Below are 27,222 nucleotides of genomic sequence, written 5' to 3' on the forward strand. Positions count from 1 at the left end.
TTGGGAGGCTAAGGCAGATGGATTGCTTGAGCTCAGGAGTTTAAGACCAGCCTGGGCAACGTAGCGAGATCTCATGTCTACAAAAATTAGCCTGGCATGTTAGCACTTGCCTGTAATCACAGCTACTGGGGAGGCTGAGGCAGGATAATCACTTGAATCTGGGAGGTAGAGGTTGCAGTGAGCCAAGATGGGGCACTCCAGCCTGGGCCTCAAAAAGTTGAACAAACAAACAAAGAATTTAGCATTCATTTCATTGTCTGTCCTCAATATGAAACCTAGCGATTCTGTTTTCAATGAAATATTGCTTTGCAAAGCATTAGTTTACAGGTTGTCTGTGAGATACAATATCACCTCTGTAAACATCTGGTAGAAAATGAAAAGTCAAATTAATGAGCACTCACGAGCAGGACTCAACAATACATCCTGTAAAGAAATAAAAGATTCTGATCTTCAAGTCATGTATTCAGGGAAACTAGACAGAATACATGTTTTGGGGGCCAGGATGATGTTTTAGAAGCAATGTTGGATTTCTCCTCAAGATACTTGTCTTTAGGACTGAATCGTACCTCATAACTGAAGTCATTTCTCTTTCTATGTAGCGGTAGCTGGAAGAGTTTTATTTCTTGCTTGTTTTTATTATTGGTTGAAAAATGGTGGCTCTTCTGGTTTATATTATCCCAAATTTAATTATTATGGCATTTTAACATTTAAAAATATTAGTTTATAGATATTCTTCAGCAACTAAATTTTCTGCAAATGTTTTGTTTTGTCTTTCACTTCCAGGTTAGTTTTTAACCCTCTCCTCAAACATTTTTTTTTTAAGACGGAGTCTCGTACTGTTGCCCAGGCTGTAGTGCAGTGGTGCCATCTCAGCTCACTGCAACCTCCACCTCCCAGGTTCAAGCAATTCTCCTGCCTCAGCCTCCCCAGTAGCTGGGATTACAGGGGCCTGCTACCACGCCCGGCTAATTCAAACCTTTTTTAGAAATTAGAATTGAAGCTGAATGGTACTATAGTGAGGTATATATTCTTTGGGGGTGGGAACAGAAGGGGTACGGGTTCACTTTGAATGTAAGCATGACTTTTTCATTTATTATTTCAAAGTCTATCCAGGGATGTTAGCAGGGAGTTGTACATCACTTAAAAATTTTCAAGTGTTTATTTTCTTTGTATGTATTAGGCCTCAAGAAAGGAGAACTGGTTATGAACCGTTTCATCCAGGCCCATCCCCAGTGGATCATGATTCACTGGAATCGAAGCGACCACGGCTGGAACAGGTTTCTGATTCTCATTTTCAGCGTGTCAGTGCTGCGGTTTTGCCTTTAGTGCACCCACTGCCAGAAGGACTGAGGTCTTCTGCAGATGCTAAGAAGGTAAATATTTGTTCTCTTACCCTGTGGAGTTGTAGGTTTGTAATGTTTGTTTAGTTATATTCATGCATAGCATCTCAAAGAAAGTCCAGTGACGCCAGTCTCTAAAGGTTAGTGGTATGGGAAAGTAAAAATTTTGTTCAACAAAGCTAGAAACCACAGATGAGTGCTCCAGACTGCTAAAGTGAGCACTTTTGCCTTTTTGGTAAGTGAAAACAATCCAAGAAGACTGCCCCCGTAAAGAAGAATTTCTATTAAATAATGCTCAAACATTTTTGTATTGGCTTGCTGGCTATAAAATGTGGTCAGAGGTACTCAAGACTACTAGTTTTGTTAAATCTTAATTAAATTTTAAATAAGTCCCTTAAATTTAGTGGCAGTTTATTAACTGCTATATGGGAGAAAACACATCTAGGTTAGGTTTAATTGTGCTTATAAGTTTTATACAAAAAAAATGGTTCCTAATTTATATAAGTAATACATACTTACAGAAAACTTGGAAAATAAAGAGGAAAAAAGTTACTTGTAATCCTATAACTTGGAGATAATGACCCTCCCCCAGTTTTATTGTGGAATAAAACTTGTATATATTTATGGTGATATTTATACAGTGTGCTATTTTGATATATGTATACATTGGGAAACACATCAAGCTAATTAACATATCACCTCACGTAGTTTTTTTTTGGTGGTAAGAACATTTAAAATCCACTCTTAGCAATTTTTAAGTATATAATACATATTATTAGCTATAGTTGCCATGCTGCACAAAAATAACAAGTTTTAATATTTGGCTATATTTTGTGATATTTCAAACAATGAGAGTTCCATTAATAACTTTCCCCATGCACTTATTTTTATTTACCCATCTTTTGTGAAATGTTTGCTCATGTATTATGTCCTTGTTTTGTTGCTGTGTTTACCTTTTTCTTTCTTTTTTTTTTTTTTGAAATGGAGTCTCGCTCTATACCCCAGGCTCCCAGGCTAGAGTGCAGTGGTGCGATCTCGGCTCACTGCAACCTCTGCCTCCTGAGTCTTGGTTTAAGCAATTCTCCTGCCTCAGCCTCCCGAGTAGCTGGGATTACAGGGATGCACCACCATGCCCAGCTAATTTTTGTATTTTTAGTAGTAGAGACAGGGTTTCACCATGTTGGCTAGGCTGGTCTCTTGAACTCCTGACTTCATGATCCACCCACCTTGGCCTCCCAAAGTGCTGGGATTACAGGCGTGAGCCACCGCACCCGGCCTATGTTTACCTTTTTCAGCCCTCTGCTTTGCTTATTATTAATTCTGCAGATTAGGAAGTGCCTGACACTTAGTAGATACAGAATAAATATTTGTCATAGAAAGAACAAATGAATTTTAAAAACTCTTAAATAGTAAAGTGTTAACCTTTTTATTAACATATACTAATATTTTTCCCAGTGTCTTTTTGTTTCAGTTTTTCTTTTTTTTAAAGCATACTGAAGTTTAAAATGTTTTTACTGCCATCAAATCTTTTTTCTATAATGTTTATTAACCTTTATGCCTAATTGCCCTTTCTTCCCTGGTATCAGGTAAATAAGTACCCACGCATTTTCTTTGAGTTTTCATGCAATGAAGAATAATTTAAAAGATAGTAAATGTTACCTACAATTTATTTTCAAATAGTTCAGACAAAATGAAGTTATATACACACACACACACACACACACACACACACACCCCCAAAACACACACACAGAAAACAAATATATTAACTACTGGTGAATCTAGATAAAGGATAAATGAGTGTCCATTATACTGTTCCTTCAACTTTTAAGTAAATTTGAAATTTTTCAAAATAGTAAGTTGGATGGGGAAAAATTCTTTGCCATAAGCTAGAAATTAGCTAAGCGTCTAGGTGTTTTGTGACCCACCTTATCATGTAAAATATCTTTATCATACAGTAGTCTGTGAGGTTTATAAGAAATGTTCTGCTGCATTAAAAAAAGAAATTTAAAAATATAGTGAATAAAGGTCATCTTCCATGGCTGGATACATGACCACAAATGTAATTTATAACTATAGAATTTTGTTTTTTTAGCTGAAAAGCGTCTTAAAAACTCATTCATTAAAATGGGACGTGTCATGTTGTAGTGTGACCCATTTCCATGTTATAATTAAGAAACTGGATGTTCAGAAAAATTAAGTGACCTAGGTAGTACCTCCTGAGTTGGAATTAACCCAGGACCCCTGACTGTAATCCTGCTTTTTTTCCCCTAAAGTGTAAACCATGGCTACTACTACTAACTAATACTTCTCCTTCCGTCTTCCTCTCCCCATTCTCTCCCAACTGCCCACCTCCAGAAGTAAGGATTTAAAAAGAACTGACATTTGTTATATATGTATTTTTAAATGTTAAGCCTAGGTATATCATTTATAGAAGAGTTGAATAAGCTTGAAAGAAAAAATTACCTACAATTTTGCCACTTAAAAGTTATTAACATTTTCATGTTGATTCTTCCCTATTTCTATGTGTATTATTTTAATATTAATTTTGTGGGGTTTTTTTTTTTTTTTTTTGGCTACTCCTTGTGGAACAGGGCTAACCCATAGGCGGTGTGTCCAGAGTCAGCCTGTATGACTATTTTAATGTGCTCACTTTGTACATTCTGTTTAACTTTACTTTTGCTTAAATATGTGCTTAGCTTCTTTTTGTGCCAATAAGTTTACAACTGTATTGTTAGTGGCTGCTTAGTATTCCACATATGAATAAATAAAGTTCATTGATTAAATAAAGTTATTTATTAAATCGTCATACATTTAGGTTACCTATTTGTTCAGAAGTACGGTGTTGTGACATGCATTGTTTTTTTTTTGAGACGGAGTCTCACTTTGTTGCCCAGGCTGGAGTGCAGTGGCACGATCTTGGCTCACTGCAACCTATACATTCCAGCGATTCTCCTGCCTCAGCCTCCAGAGTAGCTGGGACTACAGGTTCATGCCATCAAGTTCAGTTAATTTTTGTATTTTTTTTTTTTTTTTTTTTTGAGATGGAGTCTCGCTCTGTCGCCCAGGCTGGAGTGCAGTGGCGCAATCTCAGCTCACTGCAAGCTCCGCCTCCCGGGTTCACGCCATTCTCCTGCCTCAGCCTCCCGAGTAGCTGGGACTACAGGCGCCCGCCACTGCGCCCAGCTAATTTTTTCTATTTTTAGTAGAGACGGGGTTTCACCATGGTCTCAATCTCCTGACCTTGTGATCCGCCCGCCTCGGCCTCCCAAAGTGCTGCGATTACAGGTGTGAGCCAATTTTTGTATTTTTAGTGGAGACGAGGTTTCACCATGTTGGCCAGGCTGGTCTCGAACTCCTGACCTCAGGTGATCTGCCCACCTTGGCCTCCCAAAGTGCTGGGATTATAGGCGTGAGCCACTGAAGCTGGCCCATACATTATTTAGGTTGATTTTTTTTGTATACATTCTTACTTATTTCCTTAAGGTAGATTTCTTTTAGTATAATTAATTACAGACCAGGTTGATTTTTAAGGTTCAGTGGATATTTCCTGATTGTCCTGCAAAAGAGTAGGGCCAGTTCTTAACTCCTGACGGCAGTGTAGAAAGGTACCCACTTCTTGGCCAGGCGCGGTGGCTCACGCCTGTAATCCCAGTGCTTTGGGAGGCCGAGGTAGGTGGATCACCAGAAGTCAGGAGTTCGAGACCAGCCTGGCCAACATAGTGAAACCCTGTCTCTACTAAAAATACAAAAATTAGCCGGACATAGTGGCAGGTGCCTGTAATCCCAGCTACTCGGGAGGTTGAGGCAAGAGAATCGCTTGAACCTGGGAGGCGGAGGTTGCAGTGAGCTGAAATTGCGCCGTTGCACTCTAGCCTGGGGGACAAGAGTGAGACTTCGTCTCAAAAAATAAAAAAAAGGTATCCACTTCTTTTGTATCCTTGCTGACACCACATGTTTATTGTTTAACAAAAAGATTGTTAATTTGATGAATGATTGTTTTTTAACTTACACTTATTATTTGTTAGTAAAATTTAACATTTTAAATTTGTTTATTGGTTATTTTTCCTATTTTGTAAATTGTTTTTTCATATATGTTGCCCATTTTTCTATTGGTTCATTTTATATTGAGTTGTTAGTGCATGTTTTACAGAAGGTTTTCCTATTTAATCATTTGCCTTTTTAATTTGTTATTGCTGTTTTGATAAGCAGAAGAAGATTGTGTTTTTTTGTGTGTGGGTTATTTATTTATTTATTTATTTATTATTATTTGTTTTGAGACGGAGTCTTCCTCTGTCACCCAGGTTGGAGTGCAGTGGTGCCATCTCTGCTCACTGCAACCTCCGCCTCCTGGGTTCAAGCCCTTCTCCTGCCTCAGCCTCCCAAGTAGCTGGGATTACAGGCTCTCACCACACCTGGCTGATGTTTGTATTTTTAATAGAGATGGGGTTTACCATGTTGGCCAGGCTGGTCTTGAACTCCTGACGTCAAGTGGTCTGCCCACCTTGGCCTGCCAAAGTGCTGGGGTTATAGGTGTGAGCCATCGTGCCCAGCAGAAGATTGTTTTTATTTTGATCCATCAATCTCTCCTTTTTTGAAACTAATGTCTTTTATATCTTTTGCTTTTGGCCTTCCTGAACAAGATAATGTGACTCCTTTTTTTTTTTTTTCTTTAAACTTGAGGCTTTTTGTGATTTGCTAATAAGCCTTTTATAAATGTTTACTATTACTTGGCTTTTTTTTTTGATGTAAGATATGAGGTAAGAATCTAATTCTTTTTCTTCAGGATTGGTATCTGGCTGTTTCAACCCAAGATTGTAAGCTTCATGAAGGCAGATAGTTTGTTTTGATCCAGCACCCTATTCCTGTTATATAAGTAGGCACTTGAGGATTTGTTTTCTTGTTAAATATTTAATATTTAGAAAGGAAGTCAGTGGAAAATATTCATTTGTACTATTAATTCTTTGGGCATGCATCAGAATAACCTGAGGAGCATTTTTGAAGTTTGCTGAATCAAAATATAATCTCTTTTGCTATTATATATGTTTCTATAACACAAATTTGCTCATATGCATATAGTGGGAGAATGATATTAATTAATGTATCATGAATGTCCTGGTGGTTCACCAAAGATCTTTCTTTATGCATTAACATTTCTAAGTTCTCAGGAGTACGCCGTCTCATAATGAAAGAAAAAGGCTTCACAACACATGAAGACTTAGAAATATTTGAACATTCTGCATTTAGTTTTCATTTAGTGCAAGTAGTAGCTGGTTTAGTGAATTTAAGAACTGCTGTGCTTTTCACAGTGTTAGTGAACATTTGAGCATTGAAAAGACAGTGTGAAGAAAATTTTCTTTTAACATTGATAAAAGAGGGAGGGGGAGAAAAAAAGGTTGATAAAGATGGTTATATGCCAAATCTGATTTTTTTCTTTTCTTGAGATGGAGTCTTGCTCTGTCACCCATGCTTGAGTGCAGTAGTGCAATCTCAGCTCACTGCAACCTCTGCCTCCTGGGTTCAAGCCACTCTCCTGCCCAGCCTCCCAAGTAGCTGGGACTACAGGTGCCCCCCACCACGCCCAGCTAATTTTTGTATTTTTTAGTAGATACGGGGTTTCACCATGTTGGTTAGGTTGGTCTCGAACTCCTGACTTCGTGACCTGTCTGCCTCAGCATCCCAAAGTGCTGGGATTACAGGCATGAGCCACTGTGCCCGGCCACTGATATTTTATTTAGATGAAACATACTGGTTTATTTTGGAAGCCAGTGACCTCAAGGATTTACATCTTAAGAGAGGAATCATAAACTCTAGGGCTTAAAGCTGCCAAAGATTGACTGTATGCCAGATGCAAAGGATACTGGAGCTCTAACTCTATTAAGTCTATTAAAATTGTTATTGTTTTTATTGGTGCTTTCCTTACAGAATTGTACAGGTTTTAGGGTATAGCCATAATCTTATTTTCCCAGAAGGCCTCTTAGATTCAGTGCATACTATTACAGAATTTGAGGCTTTTCATCAGTGTATATTAGCTGAAATATCTGTACGAAGGTGTTTTGAAGCAGCTGTCCCGTTACCTCCTGTATACATTCTTGGCTCACAACTATTGACTTTTCACAGTTCCTTTATCATTATTTAATACATTTTAGGGTTCTGTAATCCTATGAACCCTCATTGCAGGTTTCTCATAGTCTAAGTAAAACTAGTTCTCTAAAATTTATCTGTTTTATAGTATTGCTTATATCTTTAGAGCAGACTGGAAATTAATAGGGTGTGTGTGGATGTGTGTTGGAGGGTAGTGGATTTTGGGTGAAGGGGCTTTCATTCTGGTACAGCTCTACTGATTTGGAGGTACAGTGGGATGTTTTTGACTAAGGAAATGTTATGTATGCTGTAGTGTGGGCTTTATGAAATTAGGCCCAGAGATAGTAGCAACTGAAGTTCCTAGGTCACTTCTCTGACTTGTGTACCTCAGTTTTGGTTTGGAAAGCCTGAAAACTTTTGATAGGAACTCTTGGCCATGTTATAGTTGTTAAGTTGGGTGGGTACACAGGTTTTGCCTGGAATAATAATATTTCCCAACCACTTGTTCAGACCATTTGAAGAGCCATTGCAAGGAAATGGCTGAGAAGTTGGTATCTTCCTTTGTCGTGGTTGCATTATTTACCTATAAATTCTCTATAGTTTAGGTATTGTTACACTAGAGGCTGAACAACACTAACTCACCTCACTTTGTATAGCTTTTGTGGTCTTCAAAATAGTACATGGTATATCTGAACTATAAATGAGGTATGAATTTGCATGTATGTGAATATGAAAGTTACTACTAAAAGTTTCATTAGAGACATAGTACACATGGCTCTGCTGTGGTTTAAAACGGACTTTTTCATTTAAGGCAATCTGGACTCTATTAGTGAGAAATAAATTGTTTTTCTTCGTTTTATTCTCTAAAGGATCCAGCATTCGGAGGCAAACATGAAGCTCCATCCTCTCCAATTTCGGGGCAACCATGTGGAGATGATCAAAATGCTTCACCTTCGAAACTTTCAAAGGAAGAGTTAATACAGAGTATGGATCGTGTAGATCGAGAGATTGCAAAAGTAGAACAGCAGATCCTTAAACTGAAAAAGAAACAAGTAAATGTCTTTGCTTAATATATTCTAAGAATGTATGTTTGTCTCCCTACAAAAGATATTTTTGAGTTTTCCATATTTTGAAACTTTACATAAAAGGAATCATGCCTTATATATTCTGACTTGCTGTTTTTTGTTACTATTGTGGTTTTCTTACATTCATTCATTTCCCTTGCTGCGCTGTCTGATTATGTGGTTGTAGAGGGTGACATTTGTTTGTCCATTCTATTTTTGATTTTTTTTTTTCCCTATTCCATACAATGGTGCTGGTTTTTGGTTCACATGTAGAGGTTTTTCCAGGGCATGTGCCCAGGAATGGCAGTGCTTGGCCCAAGATTATGCACAGTGAACTATTTAATAGATGATACCAAATTTGCTAAGAAGTAACACCATTTTACATTCCCACTGGCAGCTTATGTGAATACTGGTTTGTGCACATTCTTGCCTTTACTTGATATCGTTTTTTCAGATATGAGATAGTCTTCTCTGTGGTTTTGAAGGAGGCTGAGCTTATTTTCATTTGTTTATGGGTTATTTGGGTTCCTTATGTGCATTGTTCAAGTCTTTTGTCTATATTCTCCTATTTTGTCTTTGAAATTTTTAGGATTTCCTCAAGTCCCTTGTCAGATATGTATATAGAAGATTTGCCTAGTTTGTGGCCTGTCACTTCACTTTTAGCCAGTATTCACTCTAAGTGTACACTAAGTGCATTTTTTTTTTTCTTCTGATTTGGAGTCTCACTCTGTCACCCAGGCTGGAGTGCAGTGGTGCGATCTTGGCTCACTGCAACCTCCGCCTCCCAGGTTCAAGCAATTCTCCTGCATCAGCTTCCCGAGTAGCTGGGACTATAGGTGCTTTAAATGCTTTTAATGTACTTGTAAAGTTGTACAGCTATCACCACTCTCTAATTCTAGAACATTTTTCTCATTTCAAAAAGGAACTCCATACTTACTAGCAGTTATTCCCCATTTCCCCCTTTCCCCATCCCCTGACAGCCACTAGCCTGTTCTCTGTCTCTGTGGATTAGCATATGCCAAATATCAGAAAAAACAGAATCATATGTGACCTCTTATGTTTGGCGTCATTTATTTAGCACGTTGTCCTGATTCATCCATGTTGTATCTCGTCTCAGCACTTCATTACTTTTTATGCCTGAATCCCACTGCATGAGTATACTATGTTTTGTTTATCCATTCATTAGTTGATGGATATTTGAGTTGTGTTCATTTTTTGACTATGATTAATAATGTACTGTGATGAGATTCATGTACTCGTTTTTGTGTGGACGTATTTTTACAATTTTCTTTATATATCCAGGAGTGGGCATATGGTAAATCTATGTTTAAATTTTTGAAAAACTTCAAAACTGTTTTCCAAAGTCTCTGTACCATTTTATATTCTTACCAGCAGTGTATGGAGGTTCCATTTTTTCCTACCTCCTTGCCAACATCTGTTATTTTCCTTTTTTAAAAAAAATAGCCATCCTTATAGATGTGAAGTGGTATCTAGTTGTAGTTTTCATTTTCATGTCCTTAATGACTAATGATTTTGAGCATCTTTTCATGTGCTGATTGGCCATATGTATATCTTTTTAGAGAAATGTTCATTTAGATTGTTTGCTCATTATTTAATTGGGTTGTCTTTTTGTTATTCTGAGAATTCTTTATATATTCTGGACATGAGTTCCTCGTCAGATGTATGACTTAATAGATATTTTCTCTCATTCTGTGGGTTCTTTTTACTTTCTTGATAGTATCCTGTGATGTACAAAAGTTTTGAATTTTGATGAAGTCCAGTTTGTTTTTTCCTTTTTTCGCTCTTGCATTTGGTGTTGTATCTAAGACCCATTGCCTAATTCATGGTCACAGATTTATACCTATATTTTCTTCTATAAATTTTATAGTTTTACCTCTTATATTTGGGTCTTTGATCCTGATACCGGTTTTTTTTTTTTTTTTTGGTGAACAGAATTTGTTTAGGTTTTATATGAAAACCCCCTGGGGTTATTAAGGTATTTTTACTGTATTATTTTTAGAAGTTTTATAGTTTTGCTTCTCATCTTGTTCTTAATCCACTGAAAACTACATGTTGTATAGTCAGTGTTCATTTATATTTACGTATATATTTGTCTTCTTACATGCTCACCATTTCTTCTCGCAACTCAAGTCTTCCATCTAGGGGAACACCCTTCTACTGAAGAACATCTCTTAGAATTTGCTTTAGTGAAGGTCTTTTAGTTGGCAAATTCAGTATTTGTTTGGTTTTTATGACTTAAATATTGTCTTATATTTGGCCTGTTTATTAAGAGATATATTAATTTGGTATGTAATTACTTTGTCTTAGTACATAGTCTTCTTGCTTCCACTTTTAAGACATTAGCTCTTGGTCCAAATCCGTATTCTTTAATGGATAATGTGAATTTTCTCTCTGGTTGTTTTCAATATATTCTTTTCTTTGGGGTTCCGTTATTTTTATGATGATATATTTAGGTGTTTTCTTTTCCTTTTAAATCTATCCAACTTGAGCTTCCTGAATATAAAGGGTGGAGTTTTTCATCACTTTGGGAAAATTCCAAGCCATTATCTTTTTTACAAAACCTTTCTAACCGTTTCTTGTTCTACTTAAAAAATTCCTGTTAGTTGTAACATCTTATCACTCTTGTCTTCCCTATCTCTTGTTTCTCTTTCTTATTTTTTACTTCTTTGAGCTTCATTCTGAGCAATTTCTTCAGCCTGTCTTCCAGTTTACATTTTCCTTTTCAATTATATGTAATCTGCTGTCAAATCTGTCTTCAGTTTCAACAATTATGTTTTTATTTCTGGAATTCCTGTTCGTTGTCCTTCTCAAATCTGCCTGGTCATTTTTTAAAACTTTTTTTTTTTTTTTTTTTGAGACGGAGTCTCGCTCTGTCACCCAGGCTGGAGTGCAGTGGCCGGATCTCAGCTCACTGCAAGCTCTGCCTCCCGGGTTTACGCCATTCTCCTGCCTCAGCCTCCCGAGTAGCTGGGACTACAGGCGCCCGCCACCTCGCCCAGCTAGTTTTTTGTATTTTTTAGTAGAGACGGGGTTTCACCTTGTTAGCCAAGATGGTCTCGATCTCCTGACCTCGTGATCCGCCCGTCTCAGCCTCCCAAAGTGCTGGGATTACAGGATTGAGCCACCGCGCCTGGCCGTTTAAAACGTTTTTTTGCTTTCATTGAGTTGTATTAAATTTTTATTATATGCCCAACAATTCTAATTAAGTCTTTATTGGTTTAATTTTGCTGAGTCTCTTTTCTTTCTTTTGTCCTTATTTTCTTTACTTGTACAATGGTAATAATCTAGTAATAACACCAACTAAATCACATGATTGTTTTATGAATTGAGATAATGAATATATTGCATAATATCTGGTACATAGTAAATGTACATGCAATCCATTATAATAATTAGAAATAATGAAATACGGTGTATGATTATTATGAAATGTACCAGAGCCACAAATTTTATTGAGAGATATAAAAGACAACTAGAGAAAACAAAGAAATATGCCATAGCTGAATGGAAACAGTAATAATACTGTGAGTTCATCTTGCATTAAATCATGTCTCATACAGTTTCAATAAAATTGCAATTAAATTTATTTTTAAAACATGGCAAATACATTGTAAAGTTAATGTAAAAGAACAACCAGGGCCAGGCTTGGTGGGTTAACCTGTAATCCCAGCACTTTGGGAGGCTGAAGCAGGCCAGATCACCTGAGGTCAGGAGTTTGAGACCAGCCTGGCCAACATGGTGAAACCCCACCTGTACTAAAAATAGAAAAAATTAGCTGGGCGTGGTGGCGGGCACCTGTAATCCCAGCTACTCTACTTGGGAGGCTGAGGCAGGAGAATCACTTGAACCCCGGAGGTGGAGGTTGCAGAGAGCCGAGATTGTGCCACTGTGCTCCAGCCTCGGCAAAAAGAGTGAGACTCCGTCTCAAAAAATCAAAACAAAACAAACAAACAAAAACAAACAGGTGAGGAGGGAGTGTGTATGTATGTGTGTGTGTGTGTGTGTTTGCTTTTCGCCTTTGAAGTGTAATGGTTTTGTCCCAGGGCTATTTGGGTACTAAGAACAAAGTGTGATGTGTTTATTCCTCAACAAAGATTCTTTTTTTTTTTTTGTTTTCTTTTTTTTTTGAGATGGAGTCTCGCTCTATTGCCCAGGCTGGAGTGCAGTGGCTTGATCTTGGCTTACTGCAAGCTTCGCCTCCCGGGTTCACGCCATTCTCCTGCCTCTCCCTCCGGAGTAGCTGGGACTACAGGCGCTTGCCATCGCACTGGGCTAATTTTTTTGTATTTTTAATAGAGACAGGGTTCACTGTGTTAGCCAGGATGGTCTCGATCTCCTGACCTCGATCTGCCTACCTCGGCCTCCCAAAGTGCTGGGATTACAGGCGTGAGCCACCGCGCCCGGCCTACAAGGATTCTAAAAGAAGGACTGAGGCAGGAGAATGGCATGAACCTGGGAGGCGCAGCTTGCAGTGAGCCGAGATGGCGCCACTGCACTCCAGCCTGGGTGACACAGCAAGACTCCGTCTCAAAAAAATAACAAAATAACTAACTAACTAACTAAATAAATAAATAAATAAAATAAGGCCCTCTAAGCAGGAAAGAAAGGGAATCATTGAAGAACCCTTTACCATAAAAATGATCTCAGAATTTCCAAATCTTTCTTTTGCTTATACAGATAACAGACTGCAAGAGTACTTATGATTCCAAAAAGTGGAAGTGTTCCATACAGTTTACAATTTATTATTATTTAAAAAATTTTTTTTTCAAATCAGGCAGCCTTCTGAGCCAGAATAGATTCAGAAACTCCCTCTTGGTGTATTTTTATGCTTTCATTTGGGCATGGTCTGATTTAGAGTACTGGGAGCTTTGACTATCACCCTTATTTATTTTTTTTGAGACGGAGTCTCCCCTTGTCACCCAGGCTAGAGTACAATGGTGTGATCTTGGCTTACTGCAACCTCCACCTCCTGGGTTCAAGCGATTCTTCTGCCTCGACCTCCTGAGTAGGTGGGGTTACAGGTGTGCGCCACCACACTGAGCTAATTTTTTGTATCTTTAGTAGAGATGGAATTTCACCATGTTGGCCAGGCTGGTCTTGAACTCCTAGGCTCAAGTGATCCACCTTCTTGTTCTCCCAAAGTGCTGGGATTACAGATGTGAGCCATTGCACCCAGCCTGTCAGTCTTATTTAGTAGTGTAGATCATTTTTTCCTATAGGCTATACTAGACTTAACCTTTATTTGTCTTTACCTAATTTTTCTTTTATCATGTTAGGCAGTGAACTTATGCTAAATTTATTCATGTGGATATTTTTAAAGTATTAACTAGGTATCAGGCACTGGTTTAAGTGTTGAAAAAAAGCAGTAGACAAAGCAGACAAGTCCCTGCTTGCTTCACTGGTAATACTGGATAATATTTACAATTTATAGTTGTAATATGTTTTATATATATGTTAAGTCATTTAGTCTTTTCAAAAAACTGTATGATAGGTAGTATTATTATCCCTACTTTATTTATGAGTAGTTTAGGTGTTTGCTTAATATTGACTTAAGGGAGCCAGGCATGGTGGCTCACACGGGTAATCCCAGCACTTTGGGAGGCCAAAGTGCGTGGATCACCTGAGGTCAGGAGTTCGAGACCAGGCTGACCAACATGGTGAAACCCCGTCTCACTAAAAAAAAAATACAAAAATTAGCCGGGCATGGTGGTGGGCGCCTGTAATCCCAGCTACTCAGGAGACTGAGGCAGGACCAGGCTTGAACCCTGGAGGCGGAGGTTGCAGTGAGCACCATTGCACTCCAGACTTGGTGACAGAGCAAGACTCCGTCTCAAAAAAAAAAAAAAAAGAAAAAAAGAAAAAAAAAAGATTGACCTAAGTACCCAGAAAGTTTCCTAGGATCACACCACCTATAAGGGTGACCCTGAGGCTCAAACTCAGGCATGCTAATACAGTTAGCTTTTTCTTTATACTTGTGCACACCAGCAGTCTATATTTTTGTAGTTTTTGTTGATTGCCCTTTGACTGGAGCACTGTAACACGTGAAGGTTGGGTGTTGAGGGTGGCATGGTGCCATGCTGAGTTAAGGATTAACCCTTGAACTCCTTTCTACCATATTCTGCCCAGCAAATATTAATGTATACTGTGTATCTATAACATATAAGAGTGTTTTTTCAGTGCTGTCGAAGGTCATTGTGATAGAGGTATGTAGAGTACCTTCATTAAATTTAATTTCTCTTACTATTTTGCTTTAAGTTTGTCAGAATTAAAATCTTAAAGGATGCTTCCTCTTATTTATTTTTTTTTAACTCTGTGTCTTATGAAAATTTGTGTTGTTTGATTGTGAAATAAATCTGGTTAATTCTCTTTGAGCTCTTGGTCCATGAGACCTTTGTGGATTAATTGGTTACCCTACAAAATCTACAAGCAAAGCTTAGTAGCCTGTGTTATCTCCAGCGGTTAATCACTGCTGGGTGTGGTGTGCAGCATATGCTTGACTCTTTCTTTCTGGATCTCTTAGCAACAGCTTGAAGAAGAAGCAGCTAAACCTCCTGAGCCTGAGAAGCCCGTGTCCCCTCCTCCTGTGGAGCAGAAACACCGCAGTATTGTCCAAATTATTTATGATGAGAATCGGGTAAGCGCATACCATCTCTGGCAGCACAGGCCTTTAAACCCACTTGACTCTGCCCTTTTCAGTTTTGAATGTATGCTGGTATAATTTTAATTTTATTAAAACCTGATTTCTCTTATGATTTTGAATGTTCATAACTTTGGCTGACTGAAGCTTGGTGTTTTTTTCCTTATCAATTGATTGTTTTTTTTTTTTTTTTTTTTGAGACCGAGTCTCGCTCTGTCGCCCAGGCTGGAGTGTAGTGGCCGGATCTCAGCTCACTGCAAGCTCCGCCTCCCGGGTTCACGCCATTCTCCTGCCTCAGCCTCCCGAGTAGCTGGAACTACAGGCGCCCGCCACCTCGCCCGGCTAGTTTTTTTTTGTATTTTTTAGTAGAGACGGGGTTTCACCGTGTTAGCCAGGATGGTCTCGATCTCCTGACCTCGTGATCCACCCGTCTCGGCCTCCCAAAGTGCTGGGATTACAGGCTTGAGCCACCGCGCCTGGCCTTCCTTATCAATTGAAAGAAAGTTTACAGTTATGCCTTAAATTATGTAATATTTCATTTTACATTATACATTATATAAATATTTAATCAGTAAAATTTTGTCAGCTGAGTCTGCTATTGTATGAATACTGGCAAGGAAGTCTGGTAGCATATAATACAAAACAACCATTCTGTAATTTTTCATTTAATAAATGATGTTTAATGCTGACTACTGATAACATTTTAGTAAAGATAGGTCATTGTATGTGGAAATGAACTTTCTTATCAGCATTAGTTCACAGTCCAGTGTAGTTGGGCTGTGGTTTGAACTTCAGTTAAAAAGTTCAAGGCAGGGCATGGTGGCTCACTTGAGGTCAGGAGTTCGAGACCAGCCTGGCCAACATGGAGAAACCCCATATCTACTAAAAATACAAAAATTAGCCAAGTGTGGTGGTGCATGCCTGTAGTCCCAGCTACTCGAGAGGCTGAGGCGGGAGAATCGGTTGCGCCCAGGAGGTAGAAGTTGTAGTGAGCCGAGATTGAGCCACTTCATCCCAGCTGTTTGGGTCTGTTTGGACAACAGACCAAAACTCAGGTCTCAAAAAAAAAAAAAAAAAGTTCAACGTAGATTTTGACCTTTAGGTAGACTTTGCTTTTTTAGGTTTACTTTCATACTCTTAATTAAAAATGTTCATGGATTCAGAAAAGCCAGCCATGAATTCTATGAATCATTTTTGTAATATCAAAATTAGTTTTGGCCAGAATATAGCCCAGGAACTAGCTGTTAGAGGGAAACTGATTTTACCTCAACATGAAGAAAGTGTCTGTTTAACAGTGGGCTTCCAGAAGTCCTCAGTGCAAAAGATGATAATATGCTCTATACTGTGGGATAGAATAGGCTTTTTAGCTAAAGGTGTGATCATCAGGTAAAATTTGGGATTGTTGTTTTGATTTATTTGATTTGTAGTGGGTGGATTCATCTGTCAGTCTATCTTACACATACAGTCTGTAACTTTATAGTAGTCCACAGCCTGAAGGAAATTGACCTTAAGTAAAGCAATTGTGAATTAATAAATATTTATGCACATGTACTCCTGAACTTAAAAGCTAAAGAAATAAACAAACATTTATAGGAATGATCTTGGATTTAGATATACATGTATCAAGTAGATTACTGAGAGTCATCAGAAATATACTTATGGTAGGTAAGTGTTATGGGCAGGTAAAAATACGGGCAATTACATTATTTTCTTGGCTGGATTCAACATTTGTCCAATTTACTGTATGGCCACAACAGTCTACATGAAGATAAATCCAGTAAAGAAAGGGAAGGAGGTGACCATGCCTAAGATGGGGGCTGTGGCCCAGGATATACAGTTGCTCCCTTGTTTAAGAAAAGCCCAAAATAGGGGTTTTATGTGAAATCTCTGATTTGTTTAAAAAAAAAAAAAGTCCTCTGCATAGCTGTAAAACACTTTTGTGGGTTCGTGGGCTCATGGGCTCCATAGTCAGTTTGTGACTGTGACCTCAGGGATCAAGTAAATAGGCATTAGTGGTGATACCAATGGAGATTTGATAGTTTTTTTTTTTTTTTTAAGTTTTATAACTTTTTTTTTTTTAGTATGAATTATTTTTCAAATACATTGGATTTGGTAATAATTATTAATGGATCTAATTTATTAATGAGCCTTGTCTTACAATATTAGTCAATTCTGTGGTTGCCTCACTGGGATTTGAGGACTGAATACTATTGAACAAGATCTGATCTAATAGAGAATTTAATTTGTGTTTAATTTTTATATATAGATGTTTTTATTAGTATAGTGTTTCTTGGTGCACATTAGCAAAACTTGAAAACTACTTTTACACCTCTTCTTTCTGTTTTAACATTTCCATATTTGGTTTGTTGTTCATTCTATGAAGAAAACCAAATCTGAGATCTGTTTTAGTATTAGACTTGCCTTCCTACAGTGAAGATTTTTTCTAACCCACAGCAACTATAGAAGTCATCTTTCTTTTCCTTTTTTTCTTTTATTTTTCTTCTCCACCCTCTCCTATTCTCCCTCTCCCTCTTCTCCTCCCTCTCCTTTCCTTTCCTTCTTTTCTTTTCTTCTTTTTTTTTTTTTTTTGAGACAGAATTTTGCTTTGTCCCCAAGGCTGGAGTGCTGTGGCGCAATCTCGGCTCACTGCAACCTCCGCCTCCCAGGTTCAAGCAATTCTCCTGTGTCAGCCTCCCAAGTAATTGGGATTACAGGTGTGAACCACCACACTGAGCTAATTTTTGTATTTTTAGTAGAGACGGGGTTTCGCCATGTTGGCCAGGCTGGTCTTGAACTCCTGGGCTCAAGTCATCTACCCATCTCGGCCTCCCAAAGTGTTGGGATTACAGAAGTCAGGCATTGCACCCGGCCTCTTTTATTCCTTAACAGACAGCGTCTCACTAGGTCTTGAACTCCTGGCTTGAAATGATCCTCCTGCCTCTGTCTCCCAAAGTACTGAGATTACATGTGTGAGCCCCCATGCCTGGTCTTTTTTATGTATGTTTTATACATGTACCTGTGCAGTTTCACAATTGTAACAGGGAGCTCCCGGAGGGAAGGAGGAGAGCACAGTGGGCCTAGAACCCAGTCTTTCTCGTATGTACTCCCCAAGGCTTTTTCTGCCCCAATATGCTCCCTTTGAAAGGCCCTCCCTGTCTCTTTAGCATTTTTTAATGAATGAGCATATCTGTTTCAGCGCCATAGGCAAGGAGGAAAGGGGTGATTACAGAAGTACACCTCCTTCTTATTCATTGTGTGACATCGGTCTACACTAGTTGGAATTAAGCCAAGTGTAGCTTAAGAGATTGAGGGACCGTTTCTTTTATTTAGAAAGTTAGTGGGAGGAAAAAAACCGCCCCAAAGTGTTAATTTTAAAATTGACTTCCTGAGAAAAGTCGACTTGCATCATAGTTAAATTTCAGTCTAAGTTTGTTTAGTCTCTAAACAGACTATTTTTAACAGTTCTATTTGATATTACCTTATCAGTTGTAAGTTCCAAAAATATTTGTAAATATACTAATTTCAGAAGAATAATACATATAGAAAGGTGATTATTGGGCTCTACTAGAGAAATTTGCAGAATATCGTGTGTGTGTGTGTGTGTGTGTGTGTGTGTGTGTGTGTGTGTGTATAAAAACAATTTTTTTTTTTTTTTTTTTTTTTTTGAGGCGGAGCCTTGTTCTGTTGCCCAGGCTGGAGTGCAGTGGCACAATCTTGGCTCACTGAAACCTCTGCCTCCCGGTTTCAAGTGATTCTCCCGCCTCAGCCTCCCTGGGATTATAGGCACATGCCACCTTGCCTGGCTAATTTTTGCATTTTTAGTAGAGACCGGGTTTCGCCATATTTTTAGGCTGGTCTTGAACTCCTGACCTCAAGTGATCCACCTGCCTCAGCCTCCCAAAGTGTTGGTATTACAGGCATGAGCCACCGCAACCTGCCTTGTTTATATTTTGATGGGTTGATTTGCAAGAGAATGTGACATCAGAAGAAAGAAAAGGGTGATAGTAGGAAGTATGTTCTGTGCCAGCACCTCTGGTCATCTAGGCCAGCATCCTAGGAATTATCCAGTTCTCTCTCTTTGCCTCTTCATGTATGTTGAGGTAATCAATGAAGAGCGTTAGTCCCACCTCCTAAATATTGGTCTGGTCTTGCGCTTCTTTCCTCTACCTTTATCATTAGCTTAATTTGAGCCTTCATCTCCCACACAGTTATTGAGTCTCATTCTTCAGTCTTTTCTTTCTAACCCATCTTTCATATTTTCTCCCATTTAACGATTCTCCAAATAGAACCTTTTGACGATTTCCCACTTTGTACAGAATAGCCCAAGCTTTTATTGATGTTTACATGCTTACCCATCTGGCCCTTGCCCCATATTCTTTTCTTAGTAATATCCCACCAGAGGAGGTTTTGGATGTTCTCTTCTTAGTAATATATTTACCCCACTATGTTGCCCCTGCTGTCACGTGGCCCTGTGTTTTGTCTTTTCTGCCGAGCACACTCTTACCTCAAGCCCCAGTTCAAGTATCATTTTCTCTAGGAAAACTTTCAAGACCCCTCATCTTCCTGTGGTGGGAAGGCTTATCTTATTCATTATTTTCTTAGTGTCTAGCGAGTGCTTGGCACATAGAACATACCGAACATATGTTTGAAGAGTTATTTACTTATGTCTGTAGACTTAGAATACAAATTCTAATACGAACATATGAGGGTCTTAAGTTAAAATTTTTGTTGCCAAAGTATTGATTGATTAATCTTAGCAAGAGAAGCTTTCTGCTAGTTAACACTTTGGTCTAGATTATTTTACTTTTGAAAATAGCAACTGGGGCCGGGCACAGTGGCTCACGCCTGTAATCCCAGCACTTTGGGAGGCCAAGGTGGGTGGATCACAAGGTCAAGAGATCGAGACCATCCTGGCTAACACGGTGAAACCCCATCTCTACTAAAAATACAAAAAATTAGCCGGGCGTGGTGGCGGGTGCCTGTAGTCCCAGCTACTCGGGAGGCTGAGGCAGGAGAATGGCGTGAACCCAGGAGGTGGAGCTGGCAGTGAGCCGAGATCGCTCCACTACACTCTAACCTGGGCGACAGAGCGAGACTCCATCTCAAAAAAAAAAACAAAAAAAACAAAAACAAAATAGCAACTGGGTGCTGTGGTTTACACCTGTAATGGAAGAGCTTTTGGAGGCTGAGTTGGGGACATTATTTGAGTCCAGGAAGTTGAGGCTGCAGTGAGCTATGATGGTGCTATTGTGTTCCAGCCTGGGTGACAGAGTGAGACCCTGTCTCAAAAAAAAGGGGGGGGGGGCGGGGGGGAGGAAATAGCATGTTACAAATACGTATAATTCAGCATTTTTTAACTACTGAGCACTTTGAATAATTCAAATTAGCGGTTTTCTTTGTTGTTCAGCTATTACTAAGGATTCCTTGTAACTAGAAAATTAGCTCATTAACAGCTTTTCTTCAAAGAGATCAGTGTGGCTTACCACAGTAAAGAGTGGCCATTTTATGGTATTTTATTGCTTTAAAAAGTTTCTGTTAGAGATAATATGAGTTAAAGTATGTAGAATGTTTGGGGGATTTATTTCTAATAGTGAATTTTCATTCCCTCTCTCCAGATTTTTAATATAATTATTTGCTTTTTAAAAACTTATCAATTCTTCAGGCATTGCTTTCAATACAAATGTTAAGTTTTGACTGAATTTGGTGAGGAAAGCTATGAAAATACAATTTCAGAGTTTTTTAAATCATTGTAACTACAAATTAAGAAAAAATAAAAAATAATTGGAACATATTTCAGCCTATCATATAGAAGAAGGATATTTGGAAATAAGGATAAGTTCATCTATAGATTAGTGTTAGATAAATATTTTTAAATAATGATTTTGCACTTAGATAATGTAATTTTTAATTATATGATACAACAATGTCTTTATCTCTAGAAAAAAGCAGAAGAAGCTCATAAAATTTTTGAAGGTCTTGGCCCAAAAGTTGAACTGGTAAGTAAGAAATTACTTTTTTCATTTACAGTAATTTTTTTTTTTTTTTTTTTTGGTAGTAGTTTTTCTTGGGATAAGATGGAATATGATCCGTTTATTTTGGGATAAGAAAGATGTAGCTGAGCAGAGTTTGAGATGAAATTCAAAGTAATGATGAGTGAACTTGGTTACCTTTGCAGACCTTTGCAGAAGCATCATCCTGGGCTTGTTTTTGCTTGAGCAGCTATTTAATCCTTCCAGGTAGAATGAGAATTAAGAACAGAATTAGAAAACTCTTTGAATGTTACTGTTAAAATAGTGACAATGGTTAATACTCCCGAGTATTAGGGAATATTAATACTTTGAAATTAAAAATGTGCATAAATATACTTATTATGGGAAACAATGGATTTATAAACTGTATTGTGGGAGTGACAGGAGATGGGATTAACAGTTATTCAGGGAATCTAAAAGTTGGGAGGTTTTGCCACAATGAGGTACCATCTCATACTAGTTAAAATGGTGATCATTAAAAAGTCAGGAAACGACAGGTGCTGGAGAGGATGTGGACTAATAGGAACACTTTTACACTGTTGGTGGGAGTGTAAACTAGTTCAGCCACTGTGGAAGACAGTGTGGCAATTCCTCGAGGATCCGGAACTAGAAATACCTTTTGACCCAGCGATCCCATTACTGGGTATATACCCAAAGGATTATAAATCATGCTACTGTAAAGACACATGCACATGTATGTTTGTTGCGGCACTATTCACAATAGCAAAGACTTGGAACCAACCCAGATGTCCATCAATGATAGACTGGATTAAGAAAATGTGGCCCATATACACCATGGAATGCTATGCAGCCATAAAAAAGGATGAGTTCATGTCCTTTGTAGGGACATGGAGGAAGCTGGAAACCATCATTCTGAGCAAACTATCGCAAGGACAGAAAACCAAACACCGTATGTTCTCACTGATAGGTGGGAATTGAACAATGCGAACACTTGGACACAGGGTGGGAAACATCACACACTGGGGCCTGTCGTGGGGTGGGGGATGGGGGAGGGATAGCATTAGGAGAAATACCTAATGTAAATGACAAGTTAATTGGTACAGCAAACCAACACAGCACATGTATACGTATGTAACAAACCTGCACATTGTGCGCATGTACCCTAGAACTTAAAGTATAATTAAAAAAATAAGTAAATAAAAAAAATAGAAGTTTGGAGGTTTTGGTAGGGCATGTTATTGTGTAGATCCATTAGTACTTTACCTGTGCTTACATTAAAATTATGTTTCTTTGTCTCTTCATAGATATATGTACAACATTTTATATGTAAATATTTTATTTCTTTTATAGCCACTCTATAACCAGCCGTCAGATACCAAGGTGTACCATGAGAACATCAAGACGTAAGTATTGATCATCTTTGGAGTTCTTCAATTAAAGACCATATATTCTATAAAGAGATCATTTTTGTTATCTGCTGACATTATTATAATATAGTGTAGGTATGTTTTAGATTTGTGTAATTTGCTGTCGTTTTACTATATGTTATCTTCCTCTGGCTTCTTGGGGGTTGGGGTAACAGCTTTGAGTTTCCGAGGCCAAAAAATGAAATAAATTATTGCATAAAACTAGCTGGTTTTATAATCTGCTAGTAAAAAAGGTGGATACTTAACATTGAAATGGCTTACCTTGAGGCTTGAATTTTTTGCCTCCTGTTTTGTCTTTTTTTCAGTGGAGTACCTGCAAGGCGCATGATGAAGTAAGATAATGAAGCTTTTTCATTTAAGACTAGTGATGACACCGTCCCCCACCAAGCCACATCTGCCATTGCAAAGTAGAAGTGCCACGGATCATTTTATCATTATTCAAAATCCTATTCTAGGGAAATCCCTTCCATGACTCTTGCTAATGACGGTATTTGTAGACCCTTCTGCCATTTAATGTCCTGGTGCCTTGGAAGCGCTCAGTCACCTCGTGGGTGAGGAGGCTGCTCCAGAATGTAGTTTGCTTAGCCTTGCTCATCCTAGTACCAGGCCTTTATGGATGCAGATTTTGGAATAAGAAAATAAGTGAAAAGAAAATCTTAATTTCTTGATCTGATTAAAGTAAGAGAGGAAGCTAGATAGGTATCTTTTTTTTTTTTTTTAATTTAAGAGAGTTTTAGGTGCTTTATTCTTAGTTTGTGACAAAAATGTGATATTTCTACTTTATATGTTTTATTAAGTATAACCAGAACATTATAATTATTTACTAGTGTGGTTACTAATGAGCACATTGCTATTTTATATATATATATATATATATACTTTTTTCTTTTTAAAAATTTCTTAACTGAGAGTATGTGCAATTATTGACTACTTTGCAGAACTGGTGGCAAATATGATTTGCATGGTAGTATGCATGAAAACAATTGAATTTGAATAATTTTAACTTTTGTTAAGTAAGTGGTTCATAATAAAATTTATGTATTTGTAAATTTTTCTGTGAGATGCTATTATGATCTTGAGAACCCTTAGAAGTAAGTTAGTCAAAACTCACATATAATATACCTTGTTTTGGAACTGCTTAGCTGTTTTAACATTTTTAAAGAGTAGAAGAGCAGATAAGATCTAGTTGGCTACTTAATGACTTTTTTTTTTCCCCACAAAGCCTCAGTGTTATGTTTGTGTTGTTGTCCTGTTTCTCCTGATACAGTCTGGAGAGCAGCCCTGTCCGACTTATTTCATGTCATCTACATTGCCTATTTAGTGCTCAGCACACTATCCTGAGATGGATTACTGACTGGCTGACTTCATTTAAATTCCAGGAAACATTTAAGATTGTATTTGTTCATTGTCATTTGCTTTTAAGTAACATATAATTATAATTAGAGCAAATTGAGTATATAGTAATGCTTCCCTGTATGACACCTTTTGAAATATTTCCTCAGCTGCATGCATCTGTATGAGTCATTCAGTAGCTATTCTTTCATCACCGTCATTTGCTTTGTATGAAATAGCAAATGTACATTTTAATAATTCTTTTCATCTCTTGGCTACTTTTTCATATAGCCAGCTCCTGATTGTCCATGCTTATTTGAGTGGAGCCAGTGTCAATGTTAGTCCTGAGTGGCAGATAATCCAAAAAATTACTTCTACTTGCCTTGGCTTTGTATTTGTATTTGAATAATCAGCTTGAAATCCTTTCTGGAAATAGGTGGGGTATAAATATTTATATTTGAACCTGCATGTCATTGTTTTTGAAGGTCACAATGCTTCCAATTTAAAAAGTGATAAGATATATTAGAAATCTTCCTGTTTTGTCACATTGCCCTCCGTTACTTCTTAGAGTGGATTGTGTCATTCTGTGACTGAAGAAAATCTTCTGTTTAAAGCAGAAGTCTCCTATCTCTACATATGTTGGTATACATTCTCCTCGTAGAAGGGAGGTTAGCACCTGATGTAGGGAGGTAACTGTAAAAACATTTCCTTCTCTTCTACCTCCCTTCCTCAAAGAGTAAGATGTTTATGTCACCAGAGTTGTTAAGAAGGATAAGTAACTGTAATTTTAATTTGAAAATATTTGTCTTATAATTGGATGTGCTAATTGAAAGTTAACTATTTTGTATAAAGTCTTACTGTAGAATGGGAGGAACTTTAGTCAGTTCTAACTTTTGCAAAAATTATAAAGTCTTATTTTGCAGGGTGAAAAAATTAGGATTAACTTTGTTTACGTCGTAAATTCTTAAGTGATCTTTGCCTATTTTCCAGTGTCTCTGGAAAAAAAGTGAGTGCATTATTAAATTGTGCTTTTTCTTAATGTCATGCAACCATATTTTTCTCTTCTAGAAACCAGGTGATGAGGAAAAAACTCATTTTATTTTTTAAAAGAAGAAATCATGCAAGAAAACAAAGGGTGAGGTCCTATCCTTGTTAACTGAAATTTGTACAGCTTTCTCATTCATGCTCATTTAGGCATTCACTTTCCTACTATTAATAAGAATGGTCCTTGACTTCATTTGAGGATAAGTGCTGATTTAGAAAGTAATCATATATATATATGACTTAAATCTAATTGTAGTAACATTTTGATACCATAGTTTATATTTAATATTATCAAATTAATTTCATTGGTCATCTATCTAGCACATTTTCATTTAGTCAAAATAAAATGGTGAGTAGTTTAAAAGAATATGAAAGACACTTTAGTTTCTTAAGCCTCAAACAGTTGTGGGTAAGTTGCAGTCGTGCTGATTAGATATTACTATTCTTTCTTTTATTAGAAATGGGGTCAGCTAGGGTTCAGCTTTTTCAAATTCAAATAGTTTTCCATATTTTGTTATATGACTTGCAGTCCAAAAGTTTTGTGGTTCTATACATGGGAATTAAGTTATAGAAAATATAATGCCAGTAATTTTATTTTCATAATATGTTTATACTAATTTTACAGATAAACTGTTACTACATTTAAACTCAAGTGTCTGTTAAATAAATGCTACTCTTTAAATCGACATCAAAAATGAACTTTGTGCCTTAAGTTAATGACCTGACAGTTTAATGAGTTGTAAAGCTCAAGAGTCAGCAGCTTTTATTTGGTGGAAAACATCTAATGTTCTAATTTGCCAGTCTGTTCCTTCATACAATCTTAAATTACTGGTCTTGAATTATTTTTTTGCCAAGAACATATAAATATCAAGTAAGAAATTCGTTCATGTATTTTTTTTTTTCCTTTCCAAGTAATTTTGTTGTAATTCTGGTACTCACTAAATAAGTTCACTGGTGATGCAAACACTATAAGGTTTGTATTTTCACCGATTTGCTTAAATATCACTTGGCTGTGTACTCTGTGCCATATATTATTCTGCAAAGGTGAGCAAGATAGCCATATGGTTTTAGTAGTTAGGGGGAGCCTAACGTGTTGGGAGTTAGACAGGTCAGTCATAGTATTAGATCACACCATGGTCATGGACTATGGATGACTGAGGAGGACACCTAAGGCAGATAGGAGTTATGAGGGGAAGTTTCAGGGGAAAACCAATTCTCTGCAAACTTGTATACACAGAGGGAGTGGCTTAAGTGAAGGTCTGGGAGCCGGAGGGAGTGTAGACTGAGCTGGCAGTGTGGTAAGAAATGAGGCTGCTGAGAGAAGCCAGAGCCAGGTTGCATACTGTCCTGGAGGTTGCATAATGTTTGGGTTTGCATTTTAAGAATTTGCATTTAGCGGGGCAAGCGCAGTGGCTCATGCCTGTAATCCCAACACTTTGGGAGGCCAAGGCCGGCGGATCACCTAAGGTTGGGAGTTCAAGACTGGCCTGACCAACGTGGAGAAACTCCATCTCTACTAAAAATACAAAATTAACTGGGTATGGTGGTGCATACCTGTAACCCCAGCTACTCAGGAGGCTGAGGCAGGAGAATAACTTGAACCCGGGAGGTGGAGGTTGCGGTGAGCTGAGATCGTGCCATTGCACTCCAGCCTGGGCAACAAGAGGGAAACTCCGTCTCAAAAAAAAAAAAAAAAAAAAAGAATTTGCATTTATCTACAACATTAAGAATGTATGGGAGCTATTGTTTTGATCTAGGTGAGGGATGGTGTTGGCCTGGATTATGAGGGTACCAGTGGAAATGGAGAAAAGGTGAAGGACACGGAAGACATACAAGAGTAATTGAGAAGTGGGAGTGGGGTGTGGTGTGGAATGTGAGAAAGACAATATTCTCTTCTCCAGTGCCACTTTCTTAAGATGAACATGTTAGCAGTTTTTCATGAACCCTTCCTCACTTTCCTCTATCCATGTGTCATCAGATATGTTGACAGTTCTTTGTCCACAGTGGGGGGTTCGTCTGTCTTTTCTTCTCTATTTAGAAAATGGTATCATAATTCAATTACTTCTCTAGAAGCATTAATTCTCAGTTTCATGTAGTTCACTGGATTTCTGTTGTTATTTTTTTTTTGTCTGTCACCCAGGTTGGAGTGCAGTGGCACGATCCTGGCTCACTGCAACCTCCGCCTCCCAGGTTCAAGCGATTCTCCTTCCTTAGCCTCCCAAGTAGCGGGGACTACAGGTGCCCGCCACCATGCCTGGCTAATTTTTGTATTTTTAGTGGAGA

At 37.9% G+C, this 27,222-nt stretch overlaps 1 protein-coding gene across 14 annotated transcripts in view; it reads left to right on the forward strand.

Annotated features, from left to right (window-relative positions):
• NCOR1 (nuclear receptor corepressor 1) overlaps positions 1-27,222 on the forward strand; it is a 188,020-nt gene that overhangs the window by 44,367 nt on the left and 116,431 nt on the right. For 8 of the 14 annotated variants that reach the window (XM_008010473.3, XM_008010477.3, XM_008010484.3 and 5 more), the window contains 7 exons: positions 1,181-1,373; positions 8,294-8,476; positions 15,030-15,143; positions 21,086-21,142; positions 22,487-22,539; positions 22,869-22,895; positions 24,964-25,030. In XM_008010473.3, coding sequence (XP_008008664.1) covers positions 1,181-1,373; positions 8,294-8,476; positions 15,030-15,143; positions 21,086-21,142; positions 22,487-22,539; positions 22,869-22,895; positions 24,964-25,030 — 694 coding nt within the window. The remainder of the gene's footprint in view (positions 1-1,180; positions 1,374-8,293; positions 8,477-15,029; positions 15,144-21,085; positions 21,143-22,486; positions 22,540-22,868; positions 22,896-24,963; positions 25,031-27,222) is intronic. The other 6 variants (XM_008010478.3, XM_008010479.3, XM_008010482.3 and 3 more) reach the window with 1 other exon arrangement.

Source organism: Chlorocebus sabaeus, chromosome 16, assembly GCF_047675955.1.
Source record: "Chlorocebus sabaeus isolate Y175 chromosome 16, mChlSab1.0.hap1, whole genome shotgun sequence".
In the NCBI taxonomy this organism is placed as follows: Eukaryota; Metazoa; Chordata; class Mammalia; order Primates; family Cercopithecidae; genus Chlorocebus; species Chlorocebus sabaeus.